At 44.2% G+C, this 15,706-nt stretch overlaps 1 protein-coding gene and 1 pseudogene across 5 annotated transcripts in view; both read right to left on the bottom strand.

The window, feature by feature from the left end:
- The window catches only part of PHKA1 (phosphorylase kinase regulatory subunit alpha 1), a 120,382-nt gene extending 119,736 nt beyond the window's left edge, over positions 1 to 646 (bottom strand). For all 5 annotated transcript variants that reach the window (XM_004592796.4, XM_058658340.1, XM_058658341.1 and 2 more), the window contains exon 1: positions 112 to 646. In XM_004592796.4, coding sequence (XP_004592853.3) covers positions 112 to 189 — 78 coding nt within the window. In that variant the 5' untranslated portion in view covers positions 190 to 646. The remainder of the gene's footprint in view (positions 1 to 111) is intronic.
- LOC101519547 (developmental pluripotency-associated protein 2-like) lies at positions 474 to 14,773 on the bottom strand (annotated as a pseudogene).
- Between the last annotated feature and the right edge of the window lie 933 nt (positions 14,774 to 15,706).

The following is a 15,706-nucleotide window of genomic DNA, read 5'->3' as shown; positions in this document are numbered from 1 at the left end:
CTGCCACTCCCCCCCCCCACACACACACACACAGAGGTTCACTCAGGGTCTCTGTCCAGGTTATGAGACTCCCCAAATCCCAGGTGGTTGCAGATGACACCCTATACTTACCTGGTGGCACAGGATGGTCTGTTGCACCAGTCGAGCATAGCCATCCAGTCGCACCCCAGAGTTACTCCGGCTCCTCATTGTGGCACCTTGCTAAAGGTCTCAAAAGAAATGACCTGGGTGTTTGAGGGGCCCTAGGCCCATAGGAAGGAAACTTCACCTCAGCTGCACTCTCGCTGTGGGCAGCCCGAGTGCCAGGCCCGCCGGAGCCTTGAGACCTCACGGGCCTGTGGCCGGTGGGTCCGGCGTACCGCTCCCGGCTCCTGCGGCTTCCGGAGTGCACCGGCCGCCCGCGCCGCCCACAGCCGCTCTCAGTCTACGGCCTTCTGCGCGGCGCTGCCGCTGCCCTCGCCCCACCTCCTCCCTCAGTCCCGTCCCGCGTCTGCGCGTGGCTCCTGCATCTTCTTTATCCCCGTGGATAGAGTCGCGGTCCAGAGTCTCCCGCCCGGCGGCTGACTGCAGCGCATGGGTGGTGGCGGCGCCACCACCTTGCGGGAGACGCTGGCCGGCGCGAAATCAGGTCGGCCGGCGAGCGAGAGGCGGGGCAGGCGCGGCGGGTCCTGGCAGCTGCGCACTGCACCCTGGGGCCTCGTAGCCGGCTCCCAAAGAAGAATGTGTCACCGTAGGCGAAGTTTATTTTGGAAACACTGACTATTTCTGTTTTATACATTGACTAGCCGTACGGGATGTTGAGGAGACTGTTGGTGATTTCTCATGTGGGACTATTTTTAGGACCCGACGGTAACTTGAAAAGTGAAAGAAAAACTTCCTTGCCGGTAGACGTCTGAAGATCTGTATTTTGAATCTTCCCTAGAAGCCCAGATAAAACGCCTCACTCTGACCCAGACTGAACAAGTTAGACTAGGGCCCGTTACTCCTTAAAAACTGGAGAGTGAACAGACTAAGGAAGGTGGAGGCAGTGGCGCGGCGCTCGGAATCGGCACAAGCCTGAGAGGGAGGACTAAGTTGGGAGCGAACCGCGCCAGGGGGCGGACACCGGAGCATTGGAGCTGGAGCAGATCGTGAAACTCCTTTGGATGGCTTCCTCCTGCGCACGCAGGTCACAAGGCTGAGGCAACAAAAGCTGAACTGAAAATAAAGCCTGAGTGGAAAAGAACCTTGCTAATCATGCTGGTCAGTGGCTCCAGGAGAAGTCAATCCACAACCTATGGGGCTTCTTATCTACTGATTGCGCTCCTTGCTCTGGACTTATTCAAATTCTCCAGGTTTCTCAAGGTTCTGGTACCATCAGCTGCCTGTCTCAGAGAGTCAGCTAATTAGGCCAGTTGATCTTTTGTATTCTAAGCCTTCCTTAGCCACTTCACCAGGGCCGCAGTGATTTTGCATTTTCACATCTATTTAAATTCAAATTTGTCTCTCCTCCTAAACTCCCACTAGTCCACTAATACCAGCCCTCTCCCTACTCAACTTGATGTGCTGAGGGAAGAACTCTGGCCTGGATAGCTTAGTTGTTGATAGATACAGTGATACTCTTGAAGTTCTCTAAGAAATATGTTTCCATCGTAGTCACTTGCTGGGCAATTGCAATAACAAGCAAAGTAGTCACTTCAAAGTTTAGGTACACAGAACTAGAAATGGGCTTTCTAGAGACTGCAAATTCATCATTGGGAAAGCGTATTAAGGCATCTCTGCTCCACTTCAGACTCCCTGATATTCCCCCCTCAGTCTCTGGCCTCGGAAGCCTTCTCTGTCTTTGCCTTGTTCAAACTACCGACTTCTCTATTTTCTCCACCTCAATTACTTCTTAAAAGTATGACCAGATTCCGTATGCCAGGAATGGCATGTCACTGAGAAATATAGCTGCCTGGTGACTGAGAGTCCTGGCTGGAAGGCATTGCCTTAGTGCTCTCAACCTCTGTCCAGTCCAGCAGCCTGAGAAACTTAATCTGCTCAGTGCCCTAGAACTGGGCAGACTCAGGGGGCTGACTCATGCTGACTGTGTCGCAAGAGCTAGGGGTATGAAAGCCAGGATGCTCGTCAACAATGAGAAATAGAAAAAAACGGGACATAATTTGACTTACACTGGCTACGACATTTGCTCTGCTTAACAATATGTAGGCCTCACTAGGTCCCACATGCTCTTATGTTTTGTATTAATAATCCTACAAAGTAGATTCTCTTATTAACCACCTTTCAAGTGTGGAGAAATTAAGGCACACATGTTTAGGTAATGGAGCAATGTGTACTCTCTACGTTGGCTTCCCTGACTCTCCCTATCTCTGCTTCCTTGACTCTTCGACACATTCTTCAGACATGTCAAAATCATCATCCGAGTTGCAGTCAAATTTTGTCACTCTGGAAGGCATTGTGTTTCATGCAGGTGACTTTCCTGGTTAATTGCTTATACATTTAGCTCTCAAAATTTTGTTTCCTGGACCCAGCGCCATGGCCTAGTGGCTAAAGTCCTCGCCTTGAATGCCCCAGGATCCCATATGGGCACTGGTTCTAATCCTGGCAACCCCGCTTCCCATCCAGCTCCCTGCTTGTGGCCTGGGAAAGCAGTTGAGGACGGCCCAATGCCTTGGGACCCTGCACCCGTGTAGGAGACGTGGAAAGAAGTTCCTGGTTCCCAGCTTCGGATCGGTGCAGCACCGGCCGTTGTGCTCACTTGGGGAGTGAATCATCAGACGGAAAATCTTCCCCTCTGTCTCTCCTCCTCTCTGTATATCTGACTTTGTAATGAAAAATAAATAAATCTTTAAAAAAATTTATTTCCCAAGATCTTGGAAGACTTTGCTACTTTCTTATTAGAAGTTTTAATCATATTAATTTTACAAATCTAAAATTGTAAAAACCCATAATTATTTTCCAATTTAGGTTAATTCCATCTTACTCTTTTATTATTATTAGTGATCCTACTGTTTAACTATTCATATTTATTAGTAATGATTATTTTAATATTTCATTTCTTGACAAATAGCTTACCAATATCTGCTATTTTCTATTTACTCTTAAAATTATTTTAAAAATGATACAAGTAATGTATGAATACATTCTTTTAAAAAATATTTAGTTATTTGAAAGGCAGAGAGACACTGGGGAAGCGCGCGCAAGAGAGATGTTCCATTTGCTGGCTTGTTGTCCAAATGACTGCAATGTCTGGGGTTGGGTCAAGCCAAAGCCAGGAGTTTGAATCTCAATCTCTCAAACACGTGTCAGGGACTCAAGCACTCAGGCCATTTTCTGTGACTTTTAGAGGGAGTTGGGTTTAAGACAACCCTAACTCTACCTGGCTGATATGGGATGTCTGTTTCAGAAGCAGTGACTTAACCTACTGTGTCACAATGTTGACACCATAGGAACACATTCTCTATGAAAAAGTTTAAAATATTACAGACAAGTTAAAATGACCTGTGTCTATCACCTCTCATCACAGTTCCCTTCCTCCCCACCACCACCTGCCCAAAGGTAACCACTCTTATTGGACTCCTTAGTACACTTCCAGATTTATCCTATGAATAAATTCATATATACATATATAAACAATGCAGTGTTTTCCTTTACTATGAATTACATACTGTAGCTACATTTTTTTTAAGTTACTTAATTCAAGCCAAAGGATATCATGCATATCTAGACCTGTTATTGCATAGATCTCCATACTACATCATTATGTAGGCATTAGGAGGTTCTATCTTACGCATCACAGGTTATATAGGCACAGTTCTATTGATGAATTAAAACTTCTGAAAATAGTACCTCAGTACATGTCATCTTGTGAATGCATACAGGTGTTTTGGAAACAGTAATTTAAATTTTTGAAATAGATGGGCCCGGCGCGATGGCATAATGGTCAAAGTCCTCGCCTTGCACGCCCGGGATCCCATATGGGCACCGGTTCTAATCCTGGCAGCTCCACTTCCCATCCAGCTCCCTGCTTGTGGCCTGGGAAAACAGTCGAGGACAGCCCGGGGCCTTGGGACCCTGCACCCGCATGGGAGACCCGGAAAGAGGTTCCTGGTTCCTGGCTTTGGATTGGCTCAGGTCCAGCCATTGTGCTCACTTGGGGAGTGAATCATCGGATGGAAGATCTTCCTATCTGCCTCTCCTCCTCTCTGTACATCTGACTTTCCAATGAAATAAATAAATCTTTAAAAAAATTTGAAATAGATAACAAGCCACTGAAATTATCTGTGCTAACCAGCAGCGTTATTGAATTCCCATTTCTTGTTATCCTCACCAGTACTTGATATGATTAAAATTCAATTTTAGCTATGGGTACAAAGTTATATGTTTTGATTTCATTTTATTGAGTACTAATGCTATTGATGATCATTTCTGTGTTTTTAAACTTATGTGTGTTTATACTGTGTTTATTTAGTTTATCTTATTTATTCTAATTAATAAGTTCATAGACAGTAATTTCTGTGTTGCATTATTCATCTTTTTGCTTTTGTGTTATAGGATTTAAAATATGCTTTAACTTTTTTTAAAACAAATGTAAGATATGTTTTTCTATAACTTTTCTATTAATATTTATACTTTTTAATGTAGCTTTTAATTTTAATGCAGTCAGAGAGAGATGAATCATTCCATGTTTTGTCTCAAGAAAGCTTTTGTCAGTGGATTGAAACCTGGTTTTCTCAAAAGCTATGTACATCTGGGATCCATACAAATAATCTTACTTGGAAAAATTCTTTGCAGATTTAATTAAGGAGCAGGCTCATATGAGTTCCAGTGGGGTTTTCCTACTCGGCTTCTGACTTAAACACAAGTGACTGTAGGAGAAGATGAGAAGACAAAAGGAGAAAGCAGAGATGTGAAAGTGATGCATTTACAAGCCAAGGATGCCAAGAATTGCCAGCAGCCACCAAAAACTAGAAGTGAGAGAAGCGGCAGATTCTTCTGCAGAGCCTCTGTAGGAATCACCTTGGAGACATTCTTATTTCGGAGAAGTTGGACGTCCAAATTGAGAGCGAACAAATTTCTGTTGTAAACCTCTACATTTGTGGTAGTTTTTTATAGCAGCCTCAAGCAATTAAAATCTTCCAGGATTATCAATATGTTATTATTTTCTCATATTTTTAGTGTTGTACTGTTGTCTATAGCCCTTGGTTATTCTGAATTTTTGTAAATGGATTTAGATACAAAGTTAATGTTTTTCTGAAGTGCTTAACCAATTATGTTAATGCTATCTACTGATTTTCCCCACTGATTCGAAATATTCTGTTGTCTTAAAAATGTCACCAGTATAACTTTGCCTTGGAATTTTATCTTATTTTATTTTTTAAATTATTTTTTAATCATCTTACTTAGTTGATTAGGGTACAAAGGGTCAGGGGCTACAGGGTGAAAGTGGGTAATACCATTGTTTCCACACCAATATTATCATTTTTCCCTGTATCTGGGGATAGGGGAGAAACAAAAGGAAAAGCCCCACCCAACCTCCAACCCATCCCAGATCCCCAACGGGAGGCGCGCTCTGAGGGTCCTGCTCATACAGTTTTGATAGTTCATCAATTCTGGATTGCTGCCAATTTCTCAGTTCCAATCGCAATGAACCCTATTCAGAGTCCACTGCTGACAGTCTCTTTTTGCTTGGGTTCTAAGATCAGCAGTTCAGTTGGAGGGATCTCCAAAGAAACTTCATCCAAGATTATCCCAGACCTTATTCTTGGTGTGAGTTTGCTAGTACAGAGTCCAACACTGTCCGTCTCACCAATCAGCTTATGCACATGCTGGTCGTTGCGATTGCTGGGTCCATTCTGTTTCCAGCTTTGTCTTCCTCGTGAACCAGTCCAGCTCAATCCTACCCACTTCATACTCGGTCCTCACGCAAACCATTTGGACCTGCAGCCTAGTTGGGGCGACTCCCCATAACTCCCACCAGTTCTGCCCCCTACCCTGGTTTCCATGCTTGCCAGTATGTACCGCAGGCTTGTCCAGTCTGTCCCACATTCCACTTAGCTCTCGCACATGTCAAGGGGCATTGAAGCCTGGTTCAACCCAACCAACCTACTATTCAGCCCACACACTTACTGGCAGGTGCCTTTCTGTCTAGCCATGCCTGCCCCTGTCCTGGTTTTCGTGCTGTCCAGTGAGAGTGGTAGCCCCCAGGGAGGTGCCCACTATTTCCCTTCTAGGCCACACCCCCTCCCAGATGATGCACTCTCCAGGTGGTTCTGGCATTGGACTTGACAGAATTAGCTCCCAGTGCCAGCCTCTGCCAGCTAATGCTGCGGCTAAGTCCAACCATCCCTCACCCACTCTGATTTTTGCTTCCACCAGTTGGAATAGTCAGCCCACCGTAGCCCTTCCCTAATCTAGCTCACATGAGGCCCACAGTTGTTATAGCCCTGCCTAGTCTGATCTGCCCCCATCCCAACTCATACTTTCCAATGGCAGTGACAGGGGAGCCCACATTCCCCTGTCGGCTTTGCCTCCTCCCCTTGATTATCACATGTGCTGTTTGGGCGCTGCAACCACATCTGGTACAACTCATCTCTCCCTGGCATTCCTTAATGTGTACTGGTATGTGTCGCAACCGAACCTGGCTTGACCCACACTCTGTTCTGGTGCTCAGATTTGCCAGTGGGTGATGTGAACTGGTTCAGCCTGGTCTGCCCCCAAGCCATGCCATGTGTATGCCAGTGGGATAATTTCCATGACCTATTCTGGGCTGTTTCCTATTGTGCTTCTTGTGCTTACCTGCAGGGACTGTGTCCTGCCAGAGGAGTTGCCCAGGCTCCTCCATCAGAAACTTTCCCAGTGCCAGATTTTGCGCATACCAGGGGGTCCATGAGCCAGCCCTACTCAGTTCACCTCCTGTCCTAGCAGGAACAGTGGCTTTTCCTGACTGGCCTTCAACCCAATCTGGTTCTTAATGTTGGATGTTTCAACCCAATCATGGCTTGTCCATACCCCCATACAGCTCACACATGGTTTAGTAAGGGCTGAGACCTAGCCTAGTCTGTCACACATCTTCCCTGGTCCTCCAGAGCACAAGATGATGTTGAAGTCTGGCCCGACTTGGTGCTTCCAGTCCCAGTCCACACTTGTGCCAAGGGAGATTACAATTGTATCCTGATCAGAATGCAGCCCCCATTCCAGCCCATGCGCTCCTTGGTGGGAAACTCAACCCAGCTAGGGTGTCCCCTTAGCTCCCCAACTGGGCCTATTCCCAGCCTTAGATCATGGGCAGGCCAGTGGTTGCTCTGACTCAGCTTGGCAGAGCCCTTTACCTGTCCTGGCCCCTTAGATGCTGTGGCTTAGCGTCCCTGTCTCAAGCAGATCAGAAGGTGCAAGGACATACTTGCAAGACCTGTGCTCCAACCTGATTTCTGTTGTTTCTTGTGAGTTAAGGTTTGTTCAGCCCTGCCCGTTCTGCCCCCTTCCAGGGGCAGCCCAGCCCACCCCACATCCTGTTTTAGGATGCACATTCAGGTGCTGCTGCCTTGACCTGCCCTGACTGTTGTGGTTTCCTTTACCTGTGAGTGATGGCAGGTGGCATGGTCACACCTAGCTTAGTCCATCACAACCTTTTCTTGTAAGCTAACCAGGGGGACTTGTATTTCCATAGGGTTGGGTCCACACAACCTCACAGAGTCCACCCCCAGATCAAGGTCTCTCACATGCTGGATAGTGTCTTGATCCTGCCAAATGTGAACACTCCACCACTCCACTTCAGTTGGGTAATGATACCTAACACTGCCAAAGAGGCCCCCATCCATAGCTTTGGTGTGGGCTGGTGTGCAGCAATCAGTGATGTTCTATGCTAACAGCCCATCTCTGGATTCCTAATTGGGCTGGTGAATCTGTCTAACACAAATTATCTTCTGGATACTTCCCTCCAAACCACAAGGTCTCAGTCCCCATTCATGCCTGAAACTTTCATGACCCTGTCATTGGGAATCACCCAAAATTCACTTCTCACATACACTAAAACTGGCCTTAGTAATCGATGTTCCCAGGCAGCAAATACATATCTTAAAAACCCCAGAGTTCGCCGCCTGGTGGCCAGCAGGCAAAGCCTGGCACTACTTGGTGCACTGGCCGCCCAAGGCCGAGGCGTCGTTCACTGCCTTCTGGCAGTGTCTTTGGCGTGAGTCCCCAACATTGGGTCCAACCCGGCAGGGGCACCCCCCACAGCCGCCACACTGCAGGGAGCTGCAGTTGCCCCCAACCCCAATTGCCTTGGAATTTTAGAATTATTTAGTCAAGTTCTGAGTAAAATTTGAATTTTATCGCAATTGCACTGAATTGGTATATTTGGGGAGAATTGACTGACAAAATTTCTTCCACTAAAATTTGTGTTTTTATTCTGTGAAGCACTTTTTTAAATATACATTTTATTATTATTTCTATCATTTTATGATACAACTCCATATTCCCTTATCCCCTCCCCTGGTCCCTTTCCCCCACCCAGTTCCTCTATATCATTACTAACATAAAGTTCTTCATACTCAGTCATATGTCCATCATTGCGGGCATGGACAATGGCAGAGTCCAGAATCCTATTGTCAAGATATAGTAAACAGTTTCATTGTAAGTCCATCTTTGTCTGGAAACAGAAATGCATACCACACTGCATCCTCACATCTGGATGTTAGTCTCCATTTCACACTGCATCCTCACATCTGGATGTTAGTCTCCATTTCACAGCTACTGTACATCCCCTTAAATGAAAAGTCATGATTCAAAATCAACCATAGAAAGAAAAATAGAAATTTACAATGCCCTGAAGTTAAATGACATGTTACTAGATATGACAGTCTCCATTACACAGCTACTATACATCCCCTTAAATGAAGAGCCACAAAGCAAAATCAACAACAGGAAGAAAAAAGAAATTAACAATACCAAAAAGTTAAATAACATGCTACTAAATGACTAGTGTGTAGCTGAAGAAAGGAAAATCAAGAACCTTCTTGAAGAAAATGATGCCACTGCATGATCTACAAGTCATTGAATGATTTAATCAGAAGAAAGTGTTTTGAAGAGATGAAACCAACAGAAAACAACAAAACCCATGCGATATAGTTTCCACTGATTTTTGTTGGTGAAGTGTGTCTCTTCTAGACAATAAATAGATGGGTTTTGTTTTTTAATCCAGTCTACTAATCCATGATGTTTTATTTAGCTTAAGCCATTTACATTCAGAGTTTAATATACATGGGTGGTACTTTGGTCCTGTCATTTTAGGAATGGGTTGTTCATTGGTTTAGGCTTCTGTTGTCATTTTACTGGGATGTTATTCCCATTTGCCTTTGGTAGGTGCTATTCTTCTTCTCTGTGAAGAGAACATCTTGAAGTATCCCTTGTAGGGCAGGTTTGGAAGAGGCAAATTCTTTTAGCTTTTCTTTACTGTGGAAGAATTTTATTTCATTTTCAAAGACAAAAGAAAGCTTTGCTGGATATGTTATCCTAAGTCAACAATTTTTTTCTTTTAGAATCTGGAATATGTCACTCCATTCTCTTGTGGCCTGTAGAGTTTCCTGTGAGAGATCTCCTGTGAGTTTAATTGGCTTTCCTTTATATGTCAATTGATTTTTTTCACGTGCACATTTAAGGATCTTTTCCTTATGTTCAATTGAAGAGAGCTTGATAATCATATGTCTTGGTGAAGATCACTTTTGATTAAGCCCGTTGGGAGTTCTGTGCCCCTCCTGGAACTTGTTTCCCAATTATTTCTCTAGATTAGGGAAATTTTCCTTTATTATTTCATTAAATACATTTTTGCAAACTCAGCTTCTCTTTCTGCACCTTCTGGGACTCCCATAACTCTTAGATTTGGCCTCTTAATAGTCTCTTTCAATTCTTGAATACTTTTTTTGGCCTGATCCAGCTCTGCTTCCAGCTTTTTGTTTGCTTCCCCCTGGTGACAGGAAATACCTTCCAATTCTGAGATTCTTTCTTCTGCTTGCTTCATTCTATTTTGGAGACTCTCCACTGTACTCTTAATTTGCTCTACTGTGTTCTTAATTTCTGATAGATCAGCCTTGATTTGCTTTGTTGCTTCCCTGAATTCTTTGATCTGTTGCATGAGCTTCTCATTTTTGATCAGAAACTTTAAAATGAGTCTTATGGATTCTGTGTGTCCCATTTTCTCGATGTCTTCCTCAGTTAACTCTGAGGTTGGCATAGGGTTTTGCTCCTTTGCAGGGTAGTTTTCAGTAATATTCATTGTGCTTTTGTCTCTTCTTTTGTTCTTGATCATTGTACTTCTGGTTAGCAGAATCTTCTCCTTGGGGCAGGTTTCTAAGCTGTGTCACCCACAGGCCTACAATAAGATTTTACTTATTGTGGTTGGTACACAACTTTTTTCTTGCAGCCACTTGTGCCACAACCTCCAGCGAGTTCCAGGTCTGGGTTCTTATGTCAGATTTCCACCATGGTCTCCACAGCCCCAGCTCTTGGCTCACCACTCTCCACCTCCTGTGATACCGTGCTGAGGCTGCACCATTGTCTCTGCAACCTTTCTCCCACTTTCAGTTGGAGCAGGTCCCAGGATTAGAGACACCAGGTGTCCTTTATAATTAGGTTGTTGGTGGCACTGATCTTGTCAGAACCTGTTGGACGTTAGGTCTGGGTGCCACACGGGCCTATTCTGGCCAGTACAAATCCACAGTATTATTTTCCTGCGGGACCAGTGCAATCACGGACCTCAGCGAGTTCTCGCGAGCTCAGCACATGCGCAGTTCACTGTTATCCCCTGCAGTCCCAAAGCTATTGCCACAGTGCACAAAATGGTGCTTGACGTAGCACCACTACAGTTCTTGATCTGCTGGCCGTCAGGTCTGAGGGCTATCCCAGACCTGTCTTGGGTGGAACCTGTAGAATACCACTTTGTTGCAGTCCACTGAGTCAGAAATGAGTTCACTCCCAGCTCAGCGCATGCTCAGTCCTTTCTCTTGCCTTTGCCTCCTTACGCAAAATGGCGCCCAATTCGGCTCTAGGGGGCTGACTGGGCTATGAAATCCACCCTGTTCTCGCACTGCCCGTCTGGGATCTGCTGCTCTGTCTCTACTCCTGGTCAAATCAAAGGGACCAGCAGGACGGACAGGTCTTTGGGTTCACCTCCCAAGCTCCCAGTGAAAGTCCCTTCCCACCTGGTTGCTGGTGGAGTTCCAGGTGCTGGTGGAGTTCAGATCACTGTTCGCTGAATGCCCGCTGGAGTATCAGTCAGTGCATCACCACACCATTGTGTCTGCTGCTTTCCTGTGTCAGTCTCCAGGTACCCTCTGCTGTTGTTTTGTCCTTTCCTATTTCCTGAATGTGTCCTCTCTGCTTCATCCTGATGAAATATTTTTCCGTCCGTTTAAACGTGTCCTTACCCTATTGCACCATCTTGATTCTCTCTGAAACACTTTTTTTTAAAGATGAATTTATTTTTATTGGAAAGGCGGATATACAGAGAGGAGGTGAGAGAGAGAAGATCTTCTATCTGATGGTTCACTCCCCAAGTGACCACAACGTCTGGAGCTGAGCCAGTCTGTAGCCAGGAGCCAGGAGCTCTTCCGAGTCTCCCACACGATGCAGGGTCCCAAGGCTTTGGGCCGTCCTTGACTGCTTTCCCAGGTCACAAGCATGGAGCTGGATGGGGAGCAGAGCCGCTGGTATTAGAACTGGCGACCATATGGGATCCTGGGGCGTGTGCAAGGCAAGGCCTAAGAACTTAAATCATCTTCTGCTGCTTTCCCAGGCATGTTAGCAGGGAACTGGATCAGAAGTGGAGCAGCCAAGACTTGAACCGGTGTTTATATGGGATGCCAGCATCATAGGTAGTAGATTTTCTCACTGTGCCACAATGCTGGCTCACAATTTACTTGCATCACATTTAGCATTTTTGCTTTTCAATCACACTACTCTACAGCCTTAAGATGTCTTTCTTCAGTTTCATACGGAGTTTATGCTTAGTTGTTAAATGAGTTTCTCATCTTGTTTGCAGTTTCTTTTTTTTTTAAAGATTTATTTATTTTATTACAAAGTCAGATATACAGAAAGGAGGAGAGACAGAGAGGAAGATCTTCCATCCGATGATTCACTCCCCAAGTGAGCCGCAATGGCCGGTGCTGCGCCGATCCGATGCCAGGATCCAGGAACCTCTTCCGTGTCTCCCACGTGGGTGCAGGGTCCCAAAGCTTTGGGCCGTCCTCGACTGCTTTCCCAGGCCACAAGCAGGGAGCTGGATGGGAAGTGGAGCTGCCGGGACTAGAACCGGTGACCATATGGGATCCCGGGGCGTTCAAGGCGAGGACTTTAGCCGCTGGGCCACGCCGCCGGGCCCTGTTTGCAGTTTCTAAATGTTTAGATGAAATAAATATTATGTTTCCTGAATATTGGTAAAAGTTACCTTGTACAGCTTACTCATCTTATATATTTTTGATTTGTAAACATTGTTCTAGTTTCTTCTTATTATTCCATTATTCACATATTCATGTTATTGTTGAATAAGTATTTATTTATTTAATTGGAAAGGCAGATATATAGACAGAAACAGGGACAGAAGTGTTCTAACTGCTGGTTCACTCCCCAAGTGGCTGCGATAGCTGGAGCTGAGCTGATCCAAAGCCAGGAACTTTTTTAGGTCTCCCATGCAGGTGCAGGGTCCCAAGGCTTTGGGTTGTCCTCGACTGCTTTCCCAGGACACAAGCAGGGAACTGGATGGGAAGGGGATCAGCTGGGACACAAACCATTGCCCACATGGGATCCTGGTGCATGCAAGGTGAGGACTTTAGCCACTAGGCTATGGTGATGGCCCTCTGAATCAGTTTTAGTAACTGATGTTTTCCTAGAAGCTTTCCATTTAGTCCAGGTAGAACATTCTCTCTCTCTCTCTCTCTCTCTCTCTCTCTATCTCTCTCTTTTTAACATTATTTGTTTATTTGTTTATTCATTTGAAGGGATTACAAAGAGAAAGAGGAAGGGAGAAAGAATGCGGAAGCAAGAGCAAGACTGAGAACAAGTGATAGATAGTTCATCTGCTGGTTCACACCACAGATGGCCACAACAGCCAGGGATGGGCCTGGCTGAGTGTCTTCCAGATCTACCACATGGGCAGCAGTGGCCTAAAAATCTACTGCTGCTTTACCCAAGCCATTAGCATGGAGCTAATTTGGAAGCAGAGTAGGCAAGACATAACTGCAACCCATACGAGATGAAGGCATTGCAGGTGGCAGCTTTACCAGCTGTGCCACTACACTGGCTCCAAAAATTTCTTAATCTCAACACTAGTGACACTTTTGGCTGGATTATTATTGTTTGTGGGATGTTAGGTTGTGCGTTACCTATAATGCAATGTCTCTGGACTTTACCAATTAGGTATCGGCAGTACTTCTCCCCTAGACAATCAAAATGTTTCCAGATATGTCCAACATCTTCCCTGGATATCAAAGCTTATTGTATAAAGACATGTAAGTCTAGAGCACTTCCCTCATTCTGTACTTTATTTTTGCCTTCTTTGCTTTTTTTTTTTTTTTATCAACATGACTAAAGTTTTAATAAGCCTGTACAAGAAGCATCAGGAAACATCGAGAATGGTCAGAATTACCAAGATGCCAGTGGACTCCACCACTTCTCCCTCCTGGTAGAGGTTGAGGTAGGACTTTCATTAACTTAAATATCACTTATTGTTGAAAAAGTGGTTTTTTTTTTTTTGGTTTGTTTTTTGGGTTTTTCTTTTTTTTAATAAAGGGAAATGAGCGAACTTTCCTTGTATCTCCTTCTTCTCAAGTATCCTAAGGTAAAAATCACACTGGAACACTACTTAAGTGGCATAAGCATATTCTGTTTTCTTACAGTGCATTTGATCTTCTTCCCCACTGTCATCAATCTTCTCATCAATTTCTTATTCCTCTTAGTACAGTCAGGGCATATCATGTTGTCTTCTGTTCCTGGAGTTGGGAAATTACAGGCTGGTAACAGTAAGAGGCTTATCATTCTCTTGTGATTGTCAGGCACCCAGATCTGACCTGCAGGCAAACCCAGCCAGGTACATCTGCAGGGAGAAGTCAGCCATGCACCACACACCACCTGAAACCAGAGGCTTCCTGCAAAAAGACTATAACTGAAGTAGGAATGTTACAGAAATTCGGAGCCTTGGGTTGACTGGCTCTAGCAGCAATTCTGGCCCAAGATGCCAACATGGCCTCCTGAGCTGAAGTCAGCACTTCAACTGTGTTAACTCCTCTCCCTTGTTCATAGCAAAGCTTTCCTCGGGCTGTGTTCCAATTGTCTTTGCTCTACATTTCTTCGAACATGGTTTCAATCTGGCTTCTCGTGGTGTGCCAGGAACATCATGTTTTTGGTTGGGATACGCATGTCTCTGGAGCCTCAGATACACTTCTATCTTCTGGCCATCTGTCCTCAAATGAAGTGCCTGGCACTATTTTCTCAAAGTGTTTCGAGACACATCAGTACTTGGGGGCAAAATGGCTGGCAGGGGAAGAACCTGTGTTTTGTACTGAAGTTTTGAGCATGCATTGATTTGTTCATTTGTTTGTGAAAGGTGAACTTGGTTGTTTTGCACAGTGTTCATAGACTTCAAATCTGCAGGTTCGATATCTGCAGTTGAAGAAACATTTGATTCCTCCGGATGTTCTTCTTTAGATTCAGAATCAACAGGAACCAACGTTAAAATCATACGTTCCTCATCTTCCTCGTCAAGGTAATCCACCTGGCCACTTTGGTAGCTTGAGTCAAACATTTTCAGATCACCCAGGAGAAAGTAATGACGGCAGGCAATGTTAAGGACATCGGCAGTTTACTTCTTTTCGCCTTCTTTCCTTTTTGTAAGATGAACTCATTAAGGTATTTTCCTACTTTGTTTTTCCCAGACCACCTCTGTTTTACTCATAATTTCTTTTTATTATTGTATTTTTTTTGTGATCCAATAGATATACACATTTAACACCACCGGTAAGTCTCAGCAATTACCAATTAATAACAATATTCTTTCACCTTTTTGATATTCTTTCATCTTCTATTCTCACTTATTCTGAAGCAAACTCTGTACTTCATATTCCTGTGTCTATAAACATTGTGTACCTATAAAAATAAGGGCTATCAACTTAATCAAATTAATTAAGAATAGTCAAACTATTGTTATACCTACAAATTCAATTCTTTAATATTACAAAATACCCTATCTTTGTTAGATTTCCTATTTCCTCATATAATACTATATGTAAATAATATCTAATATAATACTTTAAATTATGCTCCAATAAAACTGGGAAGACCAAGAAGCTGCAACAGATCACAGGGTACAAAGGAGTAAGACAACTAATTCTGAATAGGGAAACTTGGATTAGATTGCAGAACAGAGAAGGACTTAATGGAAACGTTGGTGAGGTTCAAATAAAGTTTGGGGTTTCATCACTACAAGTTCACTACTGTACAATGGGATATTAGTTTTAATAAATATACTACCATGACATTAAGAGAAAAGTGAAGCTGGGTGAAGAGTGTATGATAGTTCTGTATACAAGCTTTGCAACTTTTCTTAAATCTAAAATTATTACAAAATAAAATATTTATTTTAAAATAAAATTTCTGTTGTTAGATTCTATGGGTACTCTGTCTTATAATTATGTGTTTATCTCCCTCACTGGACTGTGAGCAATACCAGAGCATGGAC

Source organism: Ochotona princeps, chromosome X, assembly GCF_030435755.1.
Source record: "Ochotona princeps isolate mOchPri1 chromosome X, mOchPri1.hap1, whole genome shotgun sequence".
In the NCBI taxonomy this organism is placed as follows: Eukaryota; Metazoa; Chordata; class Mammalia; order Lagomorpha; family Ochotonidae; genus Ochotona; species Ochotona princeps.
The sequence above is the reverse complement of the archived record's forward strand: the minus strand, read 5'-3'. Positions and strand labels throughout refer to the sequence as shown.